The 25,818-nt window shown below is 37.9% G+C and overlaps 1 protein-coding gene across 1 annotated transcript; it reads left to right on the top strand.

The window, feature by feature from the left end:
• Positions 1–406: 406 nt before the first annotated feature.
• LOC139161674 (vacuolar fusion protein MON1 homolog B-like) lies at positions 407–19,352 on the top strand. Its single transcript, XM_070741118.1, has 6 exons — positions 407–484; positions 4,802–4,906; positions 6,904–7,362; positions 13,103–13,901; positions 15,797–15,944; positions 17,879–19,352. The coding sequence occupies exons 2-6, from the start codon at positions 4,822–4,824 to the stop codon at positions 18,098–18,100; spliced, it is 1,713 nt and encodes a 570-aa protein (XP_070597219.1). The 5' UTR covers positions 407–484; positions 4,802–4,821; the 3' UTR covers positions 18,101–19,352.
• The last annotated feature ends 6,466 nt before the right edge of the window (positions 19,353–25,818 follow it).

Below are 25,818 nucleotides of genomic sequence, written 5' to 3'. Positions count from 1 at the left end.
TTTCCAAAGTAATATCTTCTCTCTGATTGGTTCGAAGAGAAAATATGACCATCGCAATTGGCTGAAATTCTGACTGATCCAGCCCTCTCCTCTCACCCAGTTTATTATGATTGAGTGGCTGATTAAACCGGCAGGATTGCTCCGCCTCAACTTTTATCTACCCATTTTGATTCGCCACCTTCCCTGTTGCTCACGCTTGGGCTTCTCAAGGTTCTCCTCGGCCCCCCTTTCACTGACGCGCTTGTCGAGCGAGGATTCCAATTGGCCTTCCGCGTTACTCTTTGACTGTGCCGGGCTACGATTGGCGTTTGGGAGTTCCGCAAGCCACGCCTCCTCCTTTCCATTCGTTAGGTGATTAGTGGAGGGGGCCGTCAATGTCTCTACTGTTCCCGCCTTCTGCCATTCCGAATCAGGAAGTGTGGTCGCAGAGTGCTCGGGGGAATCTGTTTCTGCGATGGGAAGGCGAGCAGATCCCAGATCTATGGTGAGAAATAAAAGCCGGTGGGTTTTGGAATTGAGGGGGAGGGCGGGATCCCCTTTCGGCTCTCCCTTCTCACGTAGGGTTAAGGGGTGGGGCTGCCGGCAGCGAGCCTTTCGGGGTTTTTCCTCCCTTTCCCAATCCGATGGCCTCGGTCGGGTATTGTCTTGGGTTGAACTGAAGGCTCCCAAGGCGGGTTGAGCCGTAAATGGACTGACCTTGCTGGACTAACTCCGTAATAGCGCATCTGGTTCAGTATCCTGTTCTCAAAAACATCCGGCCAGATGTGCCAGGAAAGATCCTGGGGAAGTTGGGGCATAGGTATTGGCCTGTTCTTCGTGTCCCCAAGAGTGCTGCTTGGAGCTTCTGTTTCACTGATCACCGCTCATAGGGCTAATCTTTGTTGGCCCCCAAAAGTGTTAAACTAATAGATTTCTGGGATTTCTAAGGATTTACACTTTAAGACAGTGGTTCTCAACCTCTTAATACAGTGGTGACCCCCAACCATAAGTCTAGCACCAATTCTCCCAACTGAGCTTTAAGCTGATTGGCAGGAAGGTCGCAGGGACACCCTCATTGAAAAAGCCTGATTGGTCGGATTGTAACAATATGTTCCAAGGCGCCAGAATAGAAGCTTTAGTTCCTAACCCTATGGGAAATTTGTCTTTTCCCAGGGTCTTCTTAGGTGACCCCCGTGAAATGGTTGTTTGACACCCCCCCCCAAGAGGTCCCGACTGCCATGTTAAGAACCACTGCTCTAGGGAGTGTGGCAAAATCTCCATTGTGCCAGAGATTTGTAGCGGCTTTAGCCCAAAACCACAGCAAATGTACCAATCCAGGGGTGGGTTCCAATTTTTTTTACTGCCCCTCTACACACAGAGAGAGGCGAGAGCGAGAACGCTCTTCTAAAACAATACACATTCAACCTCACTTACTGCATTTGGAAAAACACACTCAGAGTCCACTTTCTGCCACACATTTAACCATATCTTATGTTACACATGCCTTCAGATATACTTACCTAGTTTATTTATTTGAGACAAGCTGGTTTCATAAGCTATCTTGTATCAGTTTGTTTTCTCACTTGGCTGCTGTCAATAACTTTATTGCACCTGATACCATAAGTATATGAAAGAGTTTCTTATTTTCTGGAAAGTATTGCCTTCATGTTAATACTTCAAGTAGGCAGATGCTACTTGAAATGTATAAATTTACTCTTCTCATATTTGTTTAGCTATGTAGTACAGTAATGCTTTATACTGCAATACTTATATCATCAGTATGATAATTGAACTTTAAGCAGTATCACTGAGCACTACAAAACTAGTTCTAACCAGATTTTGAGGGTGAAGATAGTATTAGACAACTTGAGAGAAAAGCTCTTTTCCATTTTTCTGGAAGCCTCAAAGTTGCCAGCTTTGGAACCGAGATGGTGTTATGGCATCATTTGGGTGGGATTTTTTGGTAGGTTGACAGCATGGCAACTTCATGTTTCCCGTGGAACCCAACTCTTTTATTACCATCACAATTTATTTAAGTTATTTGTTTCTTATTATTTACCCGCAGTTTATTTTTCAGTTTTACAGTATTCTTGCATGAGATCCTTAAAAAATTCTCCAAATTGTTGATGGTTTTATTGATTCTAATTTCTATATGTATGGTTTTGCCATGTTTTTGGAAAAGATAAACAATGCCAGAACTATTTGGCTGGTCGAAATTACCCCCCACTCTGCAGGATTTAGGGAGTTGAACATAATTCCTTGAAGGAGAACTACTGTAGATTGTTCTGAAATCCAGCCATTTCTAAATCCCCTATTTGGGTATTGTGCTGGGTTCACTATTTTTGATGGCAAACATAGTGTCTGCAAGCTAGAAATTCAGGCAGCAGCTTTGCAAATTAGTTAACGAAAGTTATTGTCAATTTTTTTTTTAGTGATTGCCCATTTTTAACTTATGGTAGTGTTCTGTTGATCTAGGAATAAAAAGAAATATTCAGGTACATTTTTTTCTCCCCGTCTCTATTTCCAGTTAGTAAAAAAAATCTTGTACTATGATTTGAAGGTATTTCTTCCTTGACTTAGTCTGAAGACTATATTTACACGCTTGCTGTAAATTATTTGAGAATGGTACATCTCAGTTAAACAAACAGCTGAAATGGCAAATGTGCACAAAAGGAAATCATATTCTGTACTGATTTAGTTGGTGATCTTGTTTCTTTTGTAAGTCTTCATTTGTATCCTTAATTATTATTTTTTTGGTGGGGGGAAAACTTCAGGATTTTAACTAAGAGACATGTGCTTCTTTCTTTTGAAACTGATATTTGGAGAAACAATATCAGCAGTTGAGACTATGAGTCTCAAGGCTAATAACTCTTGACATTCTTGTCCTTCATCTACTTATTCAGTACCTTCTTTAATGCCATCCAAGTTATTGGCCACCATCATGTCTTGTGATATGCGTTCTACAGATTATGTGCTTGGTAAGAAGCTTTGCCTGTAAATCTCTTTTTGACCCAGCTTTGCGGAATGGCCCCTGGCCTTAGTATTTTGAGACAAGGAGTTTTCTAGCTCCATAGGCTAGGTTTACATGCTGTAGTGAATCATAATATAATTTGCTTGATTTGGGCTTATGCTATGTAGATCCACCACTATGATTTACAGTTAAGGGTTTTTGTTTTTGTATTATGTTAGAATCAATTCCAGTGTAGCTTATTTAGTATGATTTTTAACTCATGGTTAACAAAATATCTTAATGCTATGGGTGATTTAAGCCATTGTGTTAAATCTTATTTCAGTTTATAGGAATATTTATCCCTCTTTTTCAATCAGGTATATAGGACATTTTTACAAAAATGTCTATTCTCTTTAGAAAAACAAAAACTCTTTAATAGCTGGCACGTTCATTTTTAGTTGTTCTTTACATAAATTGCACTTACCAAAATGTCTTCTTTTCTGCAACATTTTAAAGTAAAAAAGATGTATTCTTGTTGATACCTGTTTACTTCCAGGTTATTTCTGTTTTCTTTAGACCAAAATGGAACAGCAAAAACAGAAATGGCTTCAAATGGTTCTCTTAAGTATGAGTAACAGCCAATTTTTGTTCAATGTTCATTTGGCACATTGGATTACAAACCAGCCAACTACATATTGTGTCAGTGGATTTAATTTATAGCTTATGCAGTCTTTATCAGGCTAATTGAAGACACTAATTAATAATAAATACCTTGTGTGAACACAGTTTTGCCAGAAGAGGAAGAACATACAGTATTTCTCCCCCCAAAAAATCTGGACATACGTATACGTAAAAAATTGTGTGAATTTATATGCTTGGATGAAAATTTAGAATTAAATGTATCTCCATTTGTAAATTTTTTTTTTTTAAACAGAATAATGGATATTTAAAGTTACATTTCTCTTCTTTAAGATTACAAGGTATATTTATATATACCCGCCCTCCCAACAATATATTTGCTATTTGTTTCTGTATTGGTTTTGGATTTTTCTGTATTTGTTTTGGACTTTATTACACATTTGTTATATTTTCAGTGCTTATTGATGCCAATAATATATGGGGAAAGTGAAACAAGCAAATAGTATATGGGGAAAGCGAAAGTGAATGTCTTTGCATCTGGCCCAGGGCTGTCAAATTTGCAGTCCATGGGCTGGACAAGTCACGCTCTGGCCACCCCCGCACCTTGATATGTCACATGACCACAGGAGTTTGACACCCCTGATCTAGCCCCTTTAGCTTTCTGTCCTTTTTCTAACTATTAATGGCCAATTTCAAGGCCTTTGCTCCTTTTCAAGAGTTTTTTTATCTTTGAATTCAAGGGATTCAAGCAAAGAGCTTTTCAGGCTGAGGGCTGTCTTCTGTAAAGAAAATTTATGGTTTAACTGAATTTTTATCAGTTATAGTCATAACAAAGAAGATCACTAAGGAGATGCAGCCCCTCCCAGGAATGCAGCTCCAGAAACTTGCTTGTAGTGATTAGTGGCCACTCGGCATTTCCTGCTGTCTCTTTGAGGTACCCCTGCTTGGGCATGTGATTGAGATTATAGCTGGTACAGCAGATTGAATTTTGCAAAGAGCCTGGAAGTGGCTGTGTCCTTTCCCTCAATCTGGGTTGGTACATCCTAGCTTGAAGAGTTGCATTAGATGCACTGTTTGCTGTTAGGGTAGAAGGTACAAGACACTTGGGAGGTGGCACTCGTAGCTATGTTCCTAATTTAAGAAATGGGTTGGGCCTGCTGAGGAGGCACCATAGCACCTGCATCCTGTTTGCTACTCAGGGAATTTCCTCATGCCTGCCTTTTGTCTTTGCAGTTGTTGTTTGAGATGTAGAGATGGAGAACGAAGACCCTGGCTTACCTTATAAAGAGGAAATGGAGCTCCCTGACCAGAAGTGTGGGCTGGATCCTACAGACAGAAGTGAGTACTTTGCACTGCCTGGTTTTGTAGTTACAGAGCGTAGAAAGTGTGGTGGCCAGATACACCTCTTTTGATGCCTCTGCTTGTCTGACTTAAGCTCATTTAGCAAATAAATAAAAATAAATAGGAAACCGCTTGCTGAAAGCTATATCAACTTTTATTTTTTTACATTTATTTACAGTAACTGCCTTTTAGATCTCTCTGGTTTAATGGAGAGCAACTTGTTCGAAGTAGATTAATTCCGTGGAAGTGAATAATTTGGGGTAAGCATTTTGTAGACAGGCAGATTTTCCAGGGCAACTATTTTGTAGGGATGCTCACTTCATAAAGTTATACCCTCACTGGCCTAACCTTGATACGGTGTATTTCTTCTATTTTAAACCTTCTGATTGGCTATAGTGAGCTTTTCATTTTGATGCTGGATTCTTTTCACTTTATAGTCACTATTTAGATATAGCTGGGTAGTTTGACATGATTCTAGCTTGAACTGAGTTTGGTTTAAAACCAATTTATTTGATACTGTTCCAAGAGCTGTAAGCAGAAAATGATACATCCTTGTTCCCAAAACGTACAGTTTAAACCTCTGCACAATAAAGGGAAAAGCAAATATAAGAATTGTATGTGAATCCACATATTTGCAGATATGTAATCTTTGTTTTCAAAAGCAATGGGATTAATAAGTGGGCTTGGAAGAACAATTCAGAAAAAAGAATAGTGAGCATTCTATCCGCATGATATGTGAGGTATGGTTTATTGACTAAGCCGATATGGCCTTTTCAAACAAATAATGCATAAAATATTTTAAACTATTATATTACTTACATTCATACACCTACTAAATTATAATGAGGTGGGATTGAGCTTTTGTCTTAGTATGTTATATGAACCCAGCCCTAATGATATGTATTAAGGTAGTGTTTATAAGAAATTCAACAAATTGTGGTTGAAACAAATCTTGTTGTAGTATGATATATGAACCCCACATTCATATAGAACAGGGGTGGGCAATTAATTTTGCCATGGGGCCGCATGAGAAATTGGGATGGTTTTAGAGAGCCGGATTAATATAATTAATTCAGTTCTACCCAATACTAGAACATAAATGAAAAAAAAAACCCATGGTTAGTGCAGGCTTTTGAGCCTACTTATCCTGACCATGATTGCTAAAAACTGATAGTATAACTTTTGACCATTTTCAGGTGAGAAATATACTACAGTACATGAAAAGTATACTGCATGCAATCAAAGCACATTCCCCAAGCATTTTCTCTTATATAGGAATTAGCCCTAGCCATTTATTTATTTATTTATTTATTTATTTTTATTTATTTATTTATTTATTTATTTATTTATTTATTTGTATGTATGCCGCCCCTCTCTGCAGACTCGAGGCGGCTAACAACAATGATAAAAACAGCATGTAGCAATCCAATTAATAAAACAACTAAAAACCCTTATAATAAAACCAAACATACACACAAACATACCATGCATAACTTGTAGTGGCCTAGGGGGAAGGAATATCTTAACTCCCCCATGCCTGGCAGCATAAATGAGTCTTGAGTAGTTTACGAAAGACAGGGAAGGTGGGGGCAGTTCTAATCTCTGGGGGGAGTTGGTTCCAGAGGGCCGGGGCCATCACAGAGAAGGCTTTTCCCCTAGGTCCCGCCAAACGACACTTGCAGCAATCAAATCCTAACCACCCTAAGTATTCTATTTTCTGAGAATTAATTCAGGCATTATGGCATTAGTTAATTCAAGCATTATGAAAAAAAAATAAGAGATTTAACCATTTGATTTATGACATTGTGAGGGATGTGTGTGGTAGTGAGTTTACTGAATTTGATGCGAAGACTTTCTTTTATTCCTTAATATAGTTATATAATCTGCCCAATAAATGGGAATCTCTAATTACTAGCTTATAGGAAGTGGATGGGGGACAAAGATTACTTCTGCGTTTGTTTCCCCCCTTGTGATTTCTCAATATGCTTTTCCAGATGGGGATGAGTCCTGTTCTGTCTCAGAGAATCAGGAAGAGATACCTGCTGTCCCAAATAATGGACCCATGAGTGTGGTAATTGACAAAGTGAATGGGCAGGAGGAATTGACAGAGGGCCCAGAAGAACTGAGTGACAAAGATGTGTCTGATTCAACCTCAACGGACAACACTTGGGAAGATTCGAATGAGTTTCACCGACAAATGATGATAGGAGATGGACCACCAGGAGAAGAGGAGGCAGTGATACAGTCACGCCTGGCTACATACCGAGATGAAGACGTGACTGCAGAGAGTTGGCGGGCACACAGGAAACATGTCTTCATTTTAAGTGAGGCTGGGAAACCCATTTATTCACGTTACGGCAATGAAGAAGCCCTTAGTTCCACCATGGGTGTCATGATGGCACTGGTGTCATTCATCCAAAGTGGGGATAACTCTATTCGCTCCATTTATTCTGGTATGGAAACATTTTTAAAAGGAGTAATGCTTAAGAAATATTGTAATTTATTAGGAGGTTATATGTGCCTATGATTTAACTAAAATACGAAACGTTTGGGATTGCAGTGCTTAAGAGTTCATGATGGGTCACCCATATAATTTAGGCACTGGATTATGGATCAGTTCCCATGTGTGTACAGTGTTCCCTCAATTTTCGCGGGGGATGCGTTCCGAGACCGCCCGCGAAAGTCGAATTTCCGCAAAGTAGAGATGCGGAAGTGAATACACTATTTTTGGCTATGAACAGTATCACAAGCCTTCCCTTAACACTTTAAACCCCTAAATTACAATTTCCCATTCCCTTAGCAACCATTTAGATTATTACTCACCATGTTTATTTATTAAAGTTTATTAAAAAAAAATATTTATTAAAGGTGGACGAAAGTTTGGTGATGACATATGACGTCATCGGGCAGGAAAAAACATGGTATAGGGGGGGAAAACCGCAAAGTATTTTTTAATTAATATTTTTGAAAAACCGTGGTATAGACTTTTCGCGAAGTTTGAACCTGCGAAAATCGAGGGAACACTCTACCCATTTTGATAAATATTGTTTATTTAAATGTCTGGGAGTCTTTCCAAATAGGCAGTTCTTACAATTATCCCAAGAACAGTTTTTACTACTTAGTATCTTGAGGTTGTCATTATACTGTATGTATACTGTACTGCACGGGGTGAAATGTAGGCAACAATATTCCAACTTGTAATTTTTAAATTAGAAACCTTACATAGAATATAATGGGGTTGCTTAAAGTAAAATGGAGTTTTGGTTCAATTTCTAGTACATTGGCCAAAATTTGCTCAAACCTAACCAGTCTTTAAACATTAGCAAGGAATGCTTTACATAGTGCAGATATAGCTATACAGTGGTACTTCTACTTAAGAACTCCTCTGCTTAAGAACTTTTCTAGATAAGAACCGGGTGTTCAAGATTTTTTTTGCCTCTTCTTAAGGACCATTTTCTACTTAAGAACCTAAGCCTGGAAAAATTTCCCAGGAAATTTGAGAGCGGCATGAAGGCCCGGCCAGTTTCCTGCCATTCCCCCTTTAATCCCAGCCATTTTGGGCTTTTCTGGACTGCCAGAGGAGCCTTTCGGTGGCGCTTAAGGAGGCTTTGGCAGTCCAGAGCGAACAAAGCATTTTTCTTTCTCTGGGCGCTTGGAGAGGGAATAAACCTCTACCAGCACCCAGAGAAAAGAAACGCTCCCTTCACTCTGGGCAGCGACTGTCCTCCTCCTCTTCTTCCTCCTCCTCCTCCCACCCAAATTCCGAGCTTTTATTTCTTTCCTAATGGATTTGCACGCATTATTTGCTTTTATATTGATTCCTATGGGAAAAATTGCTTCTACTTACCAACTTTTCTACTTAAGAACCTGATCACGGAACGAATTAAGTTCTTAAGTAGAGGTACCACTGTAGTTGGTTACCTAGTAGATATTTTTTTATATCTTACTAAAAATGTTGTGTAAAAGCCTCCATTGATTAAATTTACAACCTGAAATGTAAGCGGAGCAAACCTTGAAGGGCATGAATTAACAAATAAAATAAAAGGAAAGCAAATGAAGGAAAATAGAAAAGAAGAAATACTTTTGATGTTTGCTTAGGAAATTATAAAGGGGAAGGGTGCGGTAGTGATCTAATTTTGTAGAGCAGAGTTGATGAATTCATGTAAACTGAAAGCGTACAATTAAACTTTGAATAAAAAGGATTACAGTTGTATCAGCTGATATAAATTAGGTCAACCACAGATGAGTTTTAGGAAAAATTGTGTGTGTGTGTGTATTCTAGAATACATGCAAGCAGTAATTGAATCTAGTCTAGTTTGAGTATTTTCTACTATGATAAAGTTTTAAAACAAGATTTGCAACATAATCGTATTAATCACTTCATATATTGGTATTGATTCTATTGCCTGAATTTGCTGTAAGAAGAAAGTTAGGAATGGGATTTTTTTTATGTTAAGTACCCGTAACTATTTTTATTTGAAAGTATTTCTATATGTATTTGTAAAGAAAAATAGTAGTTTGTGTGTGCCTATCATTTTGGGCCAAAGGAAGAAAGTTTGAGGGGGAAAATGTGAGACTGATCTTTTAAAGAATTAAATCTCAGTAAATGAATGCTTTGAATTTTGAACTTCTCATCTTCTTTCTGTTAGCACTGGGAATAATTGGACCTAAGTTTCGGATTTAAAGTGTACAGATATTTGCAATTCCTATTTCCTAATATACCTTATATTATAGGAATTACAAATATCTGTACACATTAAAACCCATGTTTAGGTCCAATTATGTGTGCGTGTGTTTGAGAGAGAGAGAGAGGGAGAGAGACAAGAAAGTAGATAGGAAGATAAAAAAACATAGAAAAACAGTCTGGGCCATTTGAAGACTCATGACTAAATGACAATAGTCATTGTAGGTGAATATTTGCTTAGAAAAATGTATGTTTGCTTAGTATATGTGGTTTAAATAACTTTGTATTGAATATATGCCAAAGAAAGCAATGGAAATCTAAAAGCATTGATTTTATGTTGAAAAGTTGAATGAATGAGGATCATATTGCTAAATAAATCTATAAAGGGAGACTGAAGGGATCAAGTGGAGAAGCAAAGAAATCTCTGTTTTGTTACACTGAGGAACTTCTCAAGGATGAAAAAAACCAGGGAACAAAAGGCAAAGTATGAATTGATATACATAATCCTCGCTTATCAACCCTAATTGGGACCAGAATTTCTGTCACTAAACAAAGTAGTCATTAAGTGAAGCATCATGTGACTACACTCACTTAGTGTTGGCAATTCTAGCAGTGCTGGTTGGAGTTATTAAGCCAGGAGGACTGCGCTGCTGATAAGCGAGGACTTCATGCTTCTTCTGCTTTGTGTTGCTCATCGCCACTTCAACTTACCCCTCTTGCCTCAGTATCTCTCCCTTCATCTTCAACTTTTTTGGCTGCCCTGTGCTTTCCTGTTCATGCACTCCTCCATCCCTGTTGCCCCAGCTGACTTTCACCATAGCCGTGGTAGTGCAGTGGTAATAATAATAATAATAATAATTATTATTATTATTATTATTATCATCATTATTATCATCATTATTATTATTTATTAGATTTGTATGCCACCTCTCTCCAAGGACTCGGGGCGGCTCACAACAATAATAAAAACAATATAACAGTGATACAAATCTAATATTAAAAGAAAAGATATATATACTATTGCAGGCTAATTCTTCCAACTGCCAGCAGTTCGAGCTTGACCGGCTCGAGGTTAACTCAGCCTTCCATCTTCTGAGGTTGATAAATTAAGGACCCAGATTGTTGGGGGCAATATGCTGACTCTGTAAATTGCTTAGAGAGGGCTGTAAAGCACAGTGAAAAGCGGTGTATAAGTCTAACTGCTATTGCTCTTCTTCCTCCCACTGCTGAAGATATGTGCCCAAGCTGGACATTTCGTAAGGTAGCTGGTGGCTTTATCCAGCCTTCCTGAACATGGAAGGAATAATATGGAAAACAGAATGTACTCCTTTCTTTTTGGCTACAGGATTCAGCACACCAGAAGAAAATGCAATATATTACTGTATTTTCTCCATTGCTAATCACAGGTAGTCCTCGAGTTACAACCTTTCATTTAGTGACCGTCCAAAGTTACAGCGGCACTGAAAAATAGTGACTCATGGCCACTTTTCACACTGGTGATTGTTGTAGCATTCTCATGGTCATGTGATCAAAATCCAGATGGCTTGTCAACAGGTTCATATTTATGGCAATTGCAGTGTCCTGAGATCATGTGATCCCTTTGCAAATTTCGGACAAGCAAACCAATGGGGAAGCTCACGTCACTTAACCACTGTGCTACCAACTTAACAACTGCAGTGATTCATTTAACACCTCCGGCAAAAAGATCATAAAATGGGGCAAAGTTCACTTAACAGCTATCTGGGCCCAGTTGTGGTTGTACATCAAGGACTACCTGTGTTGAAACAATTTTTTTTAAAAGTTCTAAGTGGGATGGGAAGTTGAACTCCGAGAACAGATACGTAAGGGTATAGCGGGAAGAAATAAAAGCATGCTTTGATTGTTTTAAAAAGAAAGTCTTGTTCCAGCTTGTATTTGATTTTAGTTCTACGTTTAATAGATACAATTCTGGCTTTTGTCTTAGTAGAAACCACTGACTATGATGTAGTATTATGCTGAGCAAAGAGAAAGGTGATTTTATGAGCAACTCTTTATCCAGGAAAGAAAAAAACCCAAACTCTAAAGATAGTTTACGGTGAGCACATCTTAATTCTGGAACTTTTGCCATGCTATTAATACTTTGATATGTGCAGCCAAGTGCCTGCTTGCTGCAAATGCATGCTTCCTTTTAAAGTTCCCAGCCACATGTTCATGCTCCCAGCAGAAAGCTTAGAAGATTGCCGATGTCACCAAATTCTAATTAAGGGAAAAGGGAGTAGATCCATGCACTGAACTAATCTGTGATTTGGTGCCAGAATTCTCAGCCATCTTGGGATTTATGGGCATTGACGTCTGGATGGATTTAATTTAAAACAGATTTATGTAAAGTTTCAGATAGGAACATTTGTGCTAAACTATACATACATTTATATTTATTTAAATAGAAATCTATAAATACATGTATATTTATTTAAATAGAAATACATTCATATTTAAAATTCTAAATATGATTTAAATTATATGTCACTACTCAGACTACAATTCTTATTTCTGATTTTAAAAAGTTATTTTTGTTGTTTAATATTACCTGAAGATACATTGCTCAATGAAGCACATGGACTTGTTTTTTTGAAAGATACGTGATCCATGTCATGCATAGCCAATCTAGGCAAATCTTGAACAAGCTAGTACTGTAGTATTTGGATAGGATTAAGTGACTATTTCCTAAGTCAGGAAAGGAAGGAAAAGGCAGTGACAAATATTGTCAAGGTGTTAAGCTTGATTCAAGGTGCCCGATTTTCATATTAATGTTTAAAATGGAACAATAGTCTTAATATCAAGGAAGCAACAAATACTTGCAAAATCATTCAGAGCTGAACCAATTTCAGTTCATTTCTAGAATAACCATCACCAGTTCTTAATATTACTTGGTGATTGTATTGATAAAAGTGGAGTAATTAGGGGAATATATCTCTCATAATTGCATTAAACTATCTGACTTCAAGCTATTGGCCATGGATGATCAGATTAAAAAATAGGATATTAAAAATATTATTGTTCCTTCCAGCTTCTTCAATGCAGGAGCAGTTTCTCTTATTTTATTTAGTCCTTGAACTTCTGTGCTACACCATCAGTAAAATATTCTTAGATATATGGCAGTTTGTTTTATTGTTTGTTTGTAGTTTTACTCAGTAGAAGATACACTTCAAGACCAGAAACAGACTCCTCAAATTCTTACGATAACAAAAATGCATTCTGCTCACTTTTTATTTCATGGTGTATTTTTCCAGTTCCTGGCATTTATGCTGAAATTCTTCTTCTTTGCCCAGATTTGCTCCATCAGCTCAAATCCTGTGCAGTAAATCCTTGATTTAACTTTTTTTTAAAGGAAAACAAATAGAGATTCTATGAAAGCTAGTATTGCATTTGTTAAATGTCCAAAATGTAATAAAACTGGTTTTATTATAACTGTCCTGCACTCCATCTACTGAAGCAATAACTCTTTTCCCCCCTCCCTCTTTTTACCATAGATGATCACAAACTGGTTTTTGTGCAGCAGGGCCCCTTGGTACTGGTTTCGGTTTCGCATACCCTACAATCGGAGCAGCAACTACGCCAGGAGCTTTTGTACGTCTACGACCAGATCATCAGCATGCTCACTCAGGCCAGCATCACTCGCATCTTTGAACGGAAAAAGAACTATGACCTGCGGCGTTTGTTGACCGGTTCGGAAAAGATCCTTGACCGTTTGCTGAACCTGGTTGAATCAGATCCTTGTTTCCTCCTTGGAGCTGTCCGCTGTTTACCCTTTGCCTCCTCCCTCCGGGATTCCCTGGGCACTTTGCTCCAAAAAGCCATCACTCCTAATCTGGTTTTCTCTATTTTGGTGGCTGGTAGTCAGTTGGTCACCACAGTGCAGGAGAAAACAGTCATCGAAGATTGCCGATTAGAACCTACTGACCTGCACCTTTTACTCAATCTCATCGGGGCAACTTCTGCCTTTCAAACTGGGGAAATCTGGACACCTATTTGTTTACCACGTTTCAATCCTGATTGTTACTTTTATGCTTATATTTCTTATTTGGATTCAGAATGTACGATCTGCCTCATACTTCTCTCTACAGACAAGGACTCTTTCTATTCTGTCTCGGACTGCAAGAAACGCATTGAGGAAGGCATGAGGACTCAGAACTATCTGCAGGCACTCTCAAGTGGCTTAAAGAGCCCATCCTATAGTGTAGGACTGGTGGGAGTGCCAGATCTTCGGCACTTTATGTATAAACCTCTGGATATACCGGATAATTACCGACAGCTTCCCCAGTTCACCAGGTAATACGCTTTGGAGGGTTGAAATTGACTCTGATCAGGACCAAATATGTCCTGAAGGAAGGAGGTAATCTATGACGTCATCCTAGGTGCCACTTTCATCTGTTTTTTTGGTTCTTCTTTCCCTAGATATTCACAGATGTCTTAATGTGGCATATCATTCGGTTCAGTCTTGGAGTAAAATCTAGAAATGTGGCTAGTTTTTTTAATGGCTCAAGAAAGAATTCCTGAGATTTTTGTTGTTGTTGTAACTTTCCCTCGGAACAAGTTAATGTTCCTCTTGATTTTGGAGATGTGTAGGGCAAGATAATGTTCTTCTGATATCAAAAACAAAGCTGAATTTACCACTGGGTTTTGTCATTCCTGGCAATAAACATGTACTGCATTTTGAGTGTATCCTCAGCGGTAAAGCTACTTTAGATCTTTTTTTTTCTTTTAAAGTTTGTTGAGTTTGAGGTTGTCCTTCTCACTCTTTTATTCTTCTCTTTATAGCTGGCAGCCAGAAACTGTGGGCATTGCTACGCTACATTTATTTAGTTTGTTTTAAATAGAGCAGTCATTCACATTTATTTCCTCCAGTCCACAAGGACCAATGTGTAGAAAGAGACTGTGGCTTGTGGGCTGCAAGAAAGGAATCAAAGGCTAAACATCATAAGATCCCAATTAGCCGGCAAAATTTATAAACAATAACCTAAAAGATGTTAAGAAGTAAAATTGACTCTGATGTAATTTAGTGTCTTAAAGGGATTATGTTGTTTTAGAAATCCTCTTTCTTCCCTTTGTTGGCTTCAGGAAAAACTGCATGAATAGCATCCCTCTCTTATTAGAGAGGGCCATGTGATTTATTTTAAGAAGAATGTGTTCTGCAGCTTCTTCTATAAGAATCTTCCCAGATTCAGGAAGCTTCTTCTGACCTATATAGTACAATATATTATAGAACAGTAGGGCAAACCACAAATCTAGAATCAGGTTTATAGTCGCTTCAGAAGATTCTGAAAAGTGTCCGAAAGCTGATAAACTTAAGTGATTAGTTCTAGGCTGAGCATTGCCACTTCTGGCAATACTCAGTTCTACATTGCATTGGCAGTTCTGTGTTAGCAAAAACTTCAGAAGAGAAGGATTTAGGGGTAGTGATTTCTGACAGTCTCAAAATGAGTGAGCAGTGTGGTCGGGCGGTAGGAAAAGCAAGTAGGATGCTTGGCTGCATAACTAGAGGTATAACAAGCAGGAAGAGGGAGATTGTGATCCCGCTATATAGGGCACTGGTGAGACCACATTTGGAATACTGTGTTCAGTTCTGGAGACGTCACCTACAAAAAGATATTGACAAAATTGAACAGGTCCAAAGACGGGCTACAAGAATGGTGGAAGGTCTTAAGCATAAAACGTATCAGGAAAGACTTAATGAACTCAATCTGTATAGTCTGGAGGACAGAAGGAAAAGGGGGGACATGATCAAAACATTTAAATATGTTAAAGGGTTAAATAAGGTCCAGGAGGGAAGTGTTTTTAATAGGAAAGTGAACACAAGAACAAGGGGACACAATCTGAAGTTAGTTGGGGGAAAGATCAAAGGCAACATGAGAAAATATTATTTTACTGAAAGAGTAGTAGATCCTTGGAACAAACTTCCAGCAGGCGTGGTTGGTAAATCCACAGTAACTGAATTTAAACATGCCTGGGATAAACATATATCCATTGTAAGATAAAATACAGGAAATAGTATAAGGGCAGACTAGATGGACCATGAGGCCTTTTTCTGCCGTCAGTCTTCTATGTTTCTATGTAGAACAGCAGCTCATTGTATACAAATTCTGGAGTCTATTCTATGGTAAGACATTGTGTAGACGAACACTAACTGCTTGTTTCCTCAATATCTTATTTCTCATCTAATACAGTCCAGAACTGGAGGGGCCATATTGCAGTGAGAAGGAACGGCACCGACTCTTTGACCTCTACCACTACCTTCACGATCGCATCCACAGTACCTCACGTCCTTTACGTCTCATCTATCATGTAGCTGAAAAGGAAACTTTATTGGCTTGGGTGAGACCTGGCAACTTTATTGGCTAAGGATGGGACTCTGTGGTAGACTTTCAAGTGGATGGGCTAGATCAGTGTTTCCCAACCTTGGCAACTTGAAGATATTTGGACTTCAACTCCCAGAATTCCCCAGCCAGCGAATGCTGGCTGTGGAATTCTGGGAGTTGAAGTCCAAATATCTTCAAGCTGCCAAGGTTGAGAATCACTGGGCTAGATCTATTTTAGATAAATTAGATAAATTACAGCATTCATAAACCCATGTTTTCTTCATATGACTTATTACATAAGTTAGTTATAAAGGGCAAACAACATGCAGGAAAGTATTTGGAGAGATGTATTTAGTCTTTCATCACTGATTCCCTATTGTGAATCTTTATTTGAGGATGCGTTTGTTGGCCATAAATAATAATAAGCTACCAATCATAATAACTCTTGATAGGTGGATAAAAATGCCAAATCTCATCTAAACATTTGGCTGACTGCATGACCAATCTTAATTGTTATCAATCTTTCTATTCCTTATTGGTTTTAATAGCTGTAACACCAGTTGATTTTCTAAACCTGAAATAAATAATAATTAGCAGCTCAAGGAGAAGAGGCAGAAGGGAGAGATAGTGACATTTTATTTCAATTATCCAAAAATGGGCTTGTACTACAAGTTTCAACTCAGGAGTGACAGGTGAAAATGTCCTCCAAGAAAGCAATGATGAGGGCACTTCTCTCTTGCTGCATATGTTCCCACTGAGTGCTAACATGAATACATGAAATGCATTTAAGCAAAATGTTCAATAAAAAAATACCTTAGTGACTTTTGCAAATGAATCAGTTGAGCACATGCCAATCTTAAAGAATACTTTGAATATAAAAACAAATTTGCTGAATCTATATTACTCCTTTCCTGTTGCCTGAGAATAGCTTTACATCAGGTAAAAACAAACAAACACTATAGTGAAATTTTTACATTGCTTTTTAAAAAATGCACTGTCCTAGATTAAACTGGTTTTCATCTTTGTCCATTGGTGGTAAAGGAAGGTTAAAAAGAAAAAAATAAGTATAAGTTAGAGAGTCATTGCTTTCAGAAAGAATGTGAAATTACTTTACAAAAGCTTAGGAAGAGCCCTTCAGAAAAGCTGTAAACATCTTGGGTATTTTGAAGCAATGACAACAAAAAATAAATTCTACTTCCAATTTTAAAAATGGGAGAAATTTTAACATGTTCAGTATTTTCTTATTTATACAGGAAAACATTGTGCATAATTATAGCATATAAAATTATGTTAATTTCAATGTTTACAAAATTACAAAACAATCCTATTCATGGTTTGCTATTGCCTGCTTCTTGTAGCTGAGAGAGGATGTCATCCAGCTGGCTTTATGCCTAAAACAGGACTAGACCCAGAATCTAGTTTGATGTCTTAACCACTACACCAAACTTACATGTACATAAATGCATGAAAGCTTTAAACTGATAAATTTCAATTTGTTAATTTGCAGGGTATTGAGTAGTAGCAGTATGTTTACACATCAAGTGAATTTTGTATTAGAGCAATATTTGAATCCTTTCAAAAAGCTCTGCAGTATGACTAAGAATTAGCATTTTTAACATTGGCCATATTTTTCAGACTATACAACTTAAAGAAGTTAATGGTCCCTATAAAACAAAAAGTATTTCGTGCCAATACTGGAGACTATTTGGTCATTCAAAAATTTAGGAACCACAACCATTGATATTGTTTTATAATGAACTAAGGTTCCATCTAGGAATTGGGAAAGAGTTGGGGTATCTTAACCCTTTCGCTTATTCTCAAAAGTTCTCTCTTTTCTAGTTGGAATTGTTGGCTTCCCCTGCATTCATCAGTTAAAATTTTACGCATGTTCTCTGGCGGTAGCTGTGCAGCCTGAATGGCCAATCATTTCCCCCCCTCCTTTCTCAATAGGTTACAAGTAAATTTGAATTGTATACCTGCTTCAATCCTTTGGTGACGAAAGCTGGTGCCATCAATGTCTTGACCAAACTGTTGCGTTGGATAAAGAAGGAAGAAGACCGGCTCTTCATCCGTTACCCACCCAAGTATTCCACTACACCTAATCCTGGGAAAGGAAGCAGGGGTCCCCGAACAGATGGTACCGAGAACGGCTTCTTTGGAGGAGCTCACTAGGCCAAGGACTTCTTGTTGCTCTCAAATGCATTCTGTGTGCCACCTTACAGATAGCCCTGGATGATGGAACCCATTCTGTGATCTGGGGGAGATCCTAGCCTTGTTTTCTAAACCAGGACGGGATGGTGGACATGAGAAGGATCAGAGTTTACCAGGCTGAGCTGGGTCACATTGTTGGAGATAAATCCAGAAAGCTTTAGCCTGATGTTTTTAAAATATTTTTTTCACTTGTGGTTTTTATTTCGCGGAAGTACTAAGTCAGATGGAGATCCTGAGATTGACTGGAAATAGATGAGGCTTTGGCTGGTATCTTTTTGGAAGTGACATATAACTGGAAGTTACGGAATTTCACAAGGATTGTGCTTAAATTACATTGATGCTTCTGTCGCCTAGTGGGTTTACATTTCTTATACTCCTGTTATCACTGGATAATTGCTTTGTTTTCTCCAGTTTCTTCCTCCTACTTAGCAATTTACTTGGGTGCTTTGCTTGTCTCAAAGAATAGTACAAATGGGATAATACTGTAATGGAAAGAGCCACAGTGGGAGACAAAAAGTTAATCTGAGAAAAGTTTGAAAATACTCACTGCTTTCTGATCCAATTGCTTGGTTGTCCACACTTCTTCTGGAGTGGCTGTGCAAAGCCCATCACAATGGTGGTGATTTATTGGAAGGCTGGCACTTTCAGACAGTGGGTAATTTAGTAAGATGATTTTCTATAAAGATAGCTGATTTGAATCATTTTAATGTAACGTTGAGAGTCGGTCAAAATGCCCAGTTCCAAAGAGTCTTTTATCCTGGGACTTCCTAGCAGTATTTTTGATGAACATACATGCTGCATCTTCACGTTGTACTATAAATTACCCTTTGAATGAGGGAGGCTGCTCCAGCCCTTTGTTCTGATACCACGAGAAGGTATATATAATGTGTGATATAATGTGGTATATAATATGTGAAGGGTATTTTGTAGTCCTTTGAGAAATTTGATGTCTGTATGTAATGGCTCAACTTGGACAATATAATTGATTATGATGGCATTTTGATTTACTTTTTAATGTCTTCAGTTTGAACCTACCTGGATTTAACTGTTCCTTTGCCTTTCATAACTTTCTTCCTGTCTTCCTTCCTCTAGCTCCATTTCTTCATGTTTTACAATTCCTATGTGCAATTGGAATACACTCCTCTTAAAAGGATTCTTGTATTCCCCCCCCCCCCCCCATGTTGAGATGCCACTGTTCTCTTTTCCCATCTCAGAATTTGGAAGACACATAACTCCATCATAAATTTACTTTTAGAAATTTAGTACTGACAAATATCACTCCTTCCGTGTCTGCCAAATTCAGATTTTGTCTGAATGTACTAGCAGATGGGAAAGTGACACCACTGACAAGTGGTTGTATTCTTTCCCTTCCTGAGCAGTTGCTACTCCGCCATGCAAAATGTGTTCTGTATAAATTAGTTGCTCTTTTACTGGGTCTTGTTGTGTTTCTAGTCATATTTGTTAAAATTAAGACTTAGGTGTGGGAGTATAATCCTATCTATGTATCATATCTTATGATGAAGGAGGGGAGAGAGAGTATGTTTGTGCATAGTGAGGGAAGAACCTGCAATTCCTGTGCAAGTGTAATGGTAGTTCTGGACTGATATAAAATGGATTTGACCTCCTTTGCCAAGGTGAAGAAAGTGAAGGAATTATGCTGTTTTGAATCTGTTGCTATTCAATTCTTTTTGGTGATGCATGGTTGCTTCGGGCTGGCATTTTTTTCTACCCATAAAAGAACAGCGCTACTTGTATGCACCGGCTGGCTGATACTAAGGTTTATATTTCTAGCTGAGTTGATAACAATTAGAACTGAAGACATCTGATGACATGCCAACAAAATCCTTTTAAAAATCAGCTCCATATTGGCATGCGTTTGTTCCTTTTTCCATCTGCTGGCACATTCTGCAAAAAGATATCTTTAAACTTGTAAGGATTAGCTGCATTATTTGTTTCAGGAATTCTTTGTGGCAATTTTACAAGCAACAAGGCAGTTTCTTCACATTGTTAAAGTAAGTCTGCTTTAATAGTATGCAGTCTAGTCATCAGTTAATTTATTTATACCTGCATCAAATTGGGTATAAGGAAAAAAGCAATTACTGTAAAAAACAACATTTTTAAACATGTATTTCTTATCAAGACAAACTTAAAAATTGCATTCTTCTTTTTTAGAAGGGGAAAAGTTTTGACAGTTGTTGTGTTCTGTAATTACTTGTAGGGTAAAGCCCTTGTACTTTTGTACAAGTACTTTTATATTTAGTTTAAAAAAGGAACTCATGTAATTGGGAGCACTTATTTAATCTATGCAAAGGATTTTAATCAATTTATTTATTTAACTAGCACTGAAGATGTGCAAAATGTTGATTAACAGTGCTTTTAATGAGGCTACCTGTTTTTAATGTAATTTGATTTGTAATTCATTTCTTGAAAGAAAAAAGCTTTTTTATCTGGAAGAGATTTCCTCTTATTAGATGTAAGAAGCATACAACTTTTTTTTCTAAGTCCAATGTTTTAAAATTTACCTGCAAACTGTTCTCAACTGATAACCAATGGCTTACAAAATATCAAAGAGATCCTACAAGTAGAAATTTTAAAGTTACATATCTTTACCCTCCTCCTCCTACAAGTAGAAATTTTAAAGTTACATATCTTTACACTCCTCTAAAGTTTAAAGAGACATAAACTGTAGTTTCTAAATAATATTTTTCTCTTTAACAATTGCAAAAGAAAAAAAACTGAAACATTTGACAAAAATGATAATGCTATTGTCAGGAGGCTTTCTATGTGATTTTTTTTTCTTTGTGACTTTTTAAAAATTCTTTGTCCCTCTATTTTGTGTATTTCCTGCAGTTGTTCCAGATTTTGTTCCTTGGTTCCTGCAGTTGATTTTGAGCCTTTGGGGTTCAAAAACTATTTTGCCCTATGCAGATTTAGCTAGCATTAGTGAGTTATGTGTAGTCTTACAACATATATTTCACTGAGATGTTAATTTATTTGCTTTTAAATTATTGTTTTATTTATAAACCTTTTTAGATAAATAATATTTAGAGAAGATGTCCAGGTAGCCTATCAACACTAATTTGAGAATATTAGTTTTCAGGATGAATAGCAACAGAAGAAAGTTGGTCAAAATTGTATGGGACAAAGCTGAGGCATAATGCTGTTTATCTTTTCTGCACTACAAAGTTAAAGTGCTATCTGTTGGTCTTGAGCTGTCAAAAACAGACAAACCCTATAGTAGATTAATATTGTTGCTTTCTGTTGCTGATTCTTCCTTTACTGAGTGTATTTGGGGTCATTGACAAATAATGCTGACTAAATTATTCATATAAAGGTAACAGTTTCCCTTGTCCAGTCATATCCTACTCTAGAGGGTGGTGCTCATCTCTGTTCTTAGCTGAGAGAGCCAGTACAGGTGTGAAATGCCCGGTTCACTCGTGCCTGTGGGTCTTTGGAGAGCCAGTCGCAAAGGGAGCACGAGGCTCCGCCCACCCACCCAGACACCACTGTTTGGGGTTTTTTTACCCTCTGCATGCACAGAATGCTTTGTGCATATGCAGAGGGTAAAAGAACCCAAATGGTGGCGGATGGTGGAGCCTCACGCTCCCTTTGCGATTGGCTCTCCAATGATCCACAGGCACGAGTGAACCATGAGCAATTCACTCCTGAACCAACAGTGTCCAAAGTCACCCTATACCCTATTCACACATGGTTATATGCAGAGGTGTATGGAATGCTATTACCTTCCTACCAAAGTGGTGCCTATTTATGTACTTGCATTTGCATGCTTTTGAACTGCCAGGACTGCAGGAGTTGGGGAAGTAATGAGAGCTCACCTATTGCCTGGCACTTGGGTTTTGAACCTAGGCTGTCATTTTTTCAAAGTGACAAGCTCATTAACTTTAACAGCTGAGCTATTGCAAATTATATGCATATCATCATCTAAACCTACTGCATGTCGCTGTTGGAGATAGGTCTGATTGTGGGATCTGGTCCACCTTCTTTTGAGTCTTCTTCCTATACCCTATTCCAGTGTTTCCCAACCTTGGCAACTTGAAGATATCTGAACTTCAACTCCCAGAATTCCCCAGCCAGCATTTGATGGCTGGGGAATTCTGGGAGTTGAAGTCCAAATGTCTTCAAGTTGCCAAGGTTGGGAAACACTGCCCTATTCAGACATGACACTTTGAATAAACTTTTTAAAAATCCAACAGACTAGACCAATAAAGGGAGCTATGTCATAAACAGCAGGATTTCTCTCCCCTTCTCACATGTTTCCTTTATGTAAAATAAATGCTGACCTCAGGACCACCTTTGTGATCTGCTTGAGAGGCCACAGGGAAGGTGAAATTGATCTTGTCATTTTAGAGTTGCTTCATTTTAGTGATTTATATATTTATTCCAACCTGGTTTTATTAATACCACATCGTGCTTCTGCTTCTTCAGTCTTAATTTAGAGCAGTTGAACTATTTACAATATTGAGCTGTACCCAGCTTTTTAGAGTTGATGTCAAAATAGTGACAGATAAAGATGACCAAGAATTGGAAGAGAGAGAGCATGCTGTATTCCCTCAGAATTCACCAACAAATGCCACTCTGGTCCCACTCATACTGGTCACCTGATGGATCTAAGCATGAAATAAACATGCCATTTCTGTGGGTCCCCATAGTATTGCCTTCATCTCATCCTCAGTTCATGCTGAGGCAAGCTTTACTCATTGTTAGCTGTAGTGTTAAAGCCTGTTTTCTTCCTTAAGTTGACAACATCCAAAAGCTGCTGAAATGGGGATAAAATTGGTCATTTTTTGCCTCCCATTATATTGGAGCTGAAGTAGATTTTGAACTCCATTTTAAACATTTATTCGTCACTTTTGCTGAATGTGTTGCCTTGTCTGGAATAAGGAGGGCACAACTTAACGTTGGTGAATGCTGCAATTTAGAACTATGCCAAACCTGGAATAGATAATATTATATTGTAAGAGTGAGATGCACTTCAGCTATTATTGGCCCATTGCAATTTACACAAATTTGGGCTGTTTCTGCATGTCTCCCTTTCTCCAGTGAGTGTGAATTTTCGGTAGCATTATTATTTTGGATCTCTTCAAAAAGAATTAGCTCCTTTCTGTTGTAAGATGTTGTATCCTTGAACTGCATGTTTTGAAGATGTTTTCAAAATATATTTTTTCCTTTCCAGTCTTCACAAAGATAGTCCTTATGTTTCTTTTCCCTTTGTCAAAAAGCCTATCAGCAATTATCCTGCACCCGCAGAATAAATTATATTTTACATTACCAGTGGAAGAATGATATATTATTTATATAATTTTGTCATTACTGTACATTGGAAACTGGAAGCAGACAAGGCTAATTGTATTTAAATCTAGACAAAATCAAAAAGTAATGCTTGGCAAGATTTATTGAGTCCATAATTTAAAACAAGGACAACATTTTACTACATTTTACTATACTTTTATCTTTTTCATCCACTGAGGGACGCACCACCAGTAGTGACATGGTTAATCTTCCTGGAGGGGATTGAGTTACATGTTTTTTTTAAAGTGGTATTTCTTTTATGCAAAATAATGGGTTTTATGTGTCTCTTCTCCTGAAATTGCGTTGTTATAAAATTGTGATAGCACTATGGAGTGGACAATAGTTGGGGGCTAGCTGAAAAATGGATGCGAAGACTACCTGTGCATCCTGACTCAATACATTTGGCTCATTTGCTTCATTTAGCCGGAGGTACTTTTGAATTTGAATACTGTATTTAGGGACTGGTAGTAATTTTTATTTTTAGAATAAGGTATGATTTTTTTCATATATGTATAAATTATTCAGGTCTTTGGAATAGTAAAGGTAGGCCACAATAATGTTTGTTTACATAGGATTTTGGACAGTATAGATCAGTGATGGCGAACCTATGGCACTGGTGCCACAGATGGCACATGGAGCCATATCTGTTGGCACGCAAATCGTTGCCGTAGCTCAGCTCCAACATGCAAGTGTGTGCTGGCCAGCTGATTTTTGGCTCATACAGAGGCTCTAAGAGGGCGTTTTTGGTTTCCAGGGAGCCTCCGCAGGGCTAAGGGAGGGCGTTTTTGCCCTCCCCTGGCTCCAGGGAAGCCTTTGGAGCCTGGGGAGGGTGAAACATGAGGCTACTGGGCCTACCAGAAGTTGGGAAACAGGCTGTTCCCAGCCTCCAGAGGACCTTACGGGGGGAGGGAGCAAGGGAAGCTATTTTCGCCCTCCCCAGGCATTGAATTATGGGTGTAGGCACTCACGCATGCACGATAGCACGAGTGCACATTCTTTTGGCACCTGAGGGGAAAAAGGTTCACCATCACTGGTATAGATGTTTTCAGTGGCCATCTACATGGTCAAGGAAAATATTATACAGATATTCCTCCACTTATGATCGTTCATTTAAAGATAGTTCAAAGTTATGATTGCTTCAGAAGAAGTGATTCATGACCTATCCTTGAAGTTACAACCATTGTACTACCCACACAGTCTATGATTGCAATTCAGGCAACTGACTTGCATTTACAATTGTTGCCTCATTTTATGGTCACATGGACTGCAATTTGCAACCTCCACAGCCAGATTCCAACAAGCATATTTAATTGAGGAAGCCAAATTTGCTTAACAGCCATGTGATTCATTTAATGACACTGTGATTTGCTTAATGAACGATTGAAGAATATATATGTGGTTCAGGAGTGAACTATGGAGACCTTGGTGCTTTCTGAGCTTGGTTGGTTTTTTTCAAACATTTCATTACCTGGCTAGGTAACATCTTCAGTGCTAGAAGGGAGCTGGGTTTGCTTTTTGTTTATATAAAGTAGTTTGTCCACAGGGTCAATGTTTGCAAGAAAACAACTAAGCTCAGACAGCATCAAGGGCTCTATTGCTTAACAACCATGGTAAAAAATGATTGTAAAATTGGATGTAGTCATATGATGACTCACGTTATAATTATAGTGGCTTCTGACAAACATTCTGGCCCCAACTCTGATTGTAAGTGTAGGATTACCTGTATGCTTCATTGTCTCTTCTCACTCCATGTTATTTACCAAAAGTTTTTCATGGAGCAGGTATTGACCAATAAAGGTGTAAACCTTGTGCTGTGCCAGAAGCATTTCCATCCAAGAAAGTTGTAAAGTATCTAGAGTCAAGAATGTAAGATGAGTGGCTAAAATTAAATTAAATTGAGTTCAGTTAAAATAGTGCATCATTTATTGTAAAATTTTGTATTCTAGGAGACTTGATAAAGCCTAGAATAATTTAAGAAGCAGAAATTCAAGCTTTGTTTACAATGGATAAAGCAGGTCCTACAAACTAATTTCTTCTGAGCTGGGAGGGATTGACTTGATCATTTAAAAAATATCATCTTTCATTTTTGGTGCTAAATGAAGAGTAATCTCTACTTTGTTATTAATTGAAACAGCTCTTTATTTTCCAAAAATATGTATTTGACTTTTATTTTTTGAACTTGAAAAATGTAACTTTCTGCGATATCATGTTTCCAGTGTTTTATTTGCTTTTCTTCCATTTTCCCCCTTCTCCACACTCCAACAGTATTCTGTTAAGACACAACATTTCTTGGTCCTTTGCAGTTGGATAACTTGCTCTAGGATCTTGCATTAATTATGTAATAGGACTGTTATACTTGACCATAATTT

This window comes from Erythrolamprus reginae, chromosome 2 (assembly GCF_031021105.1).
Source record: "Erythrolamprus reginae isolate rEryReg1 chromosome 2, rEryReg1.hap1, whole genome shotgun sequence".
In the NCBI taxonomy this organism is placed as follows: Eukaryota; Metazoa; Chordata; class Lepidosauria; order Squamata; family Dipsadidae; genus Erythrolamprus; species Erythrolamprus reginae.
This window is presented reverse-complemented; position numbering and strand designations above follow the sequence as displayed.

Coding starts and splice junctions, on each gene's coding strand:
- LOC139161674 (XM_070741118.1), top strand. CDS start 4,822: ATGGAGAACGAAGACCCTGGCTTACCTTATAAAGAGGAAATGGAGCTC. Junction 7,363..13,102: donor TATTCGCTCCATTTATTCTG/GTATGGAAACAT, acceptor TTTTTACCATAG/ATGATCACAAACTGGTTTTT. Junction 13,902..15,796: donor CAGCTTCCCCAGTTCACCAG/GTAATACGCTTT, acceptor CATCTAATACAG/TCCAGAACTGGAGGGGCCAT.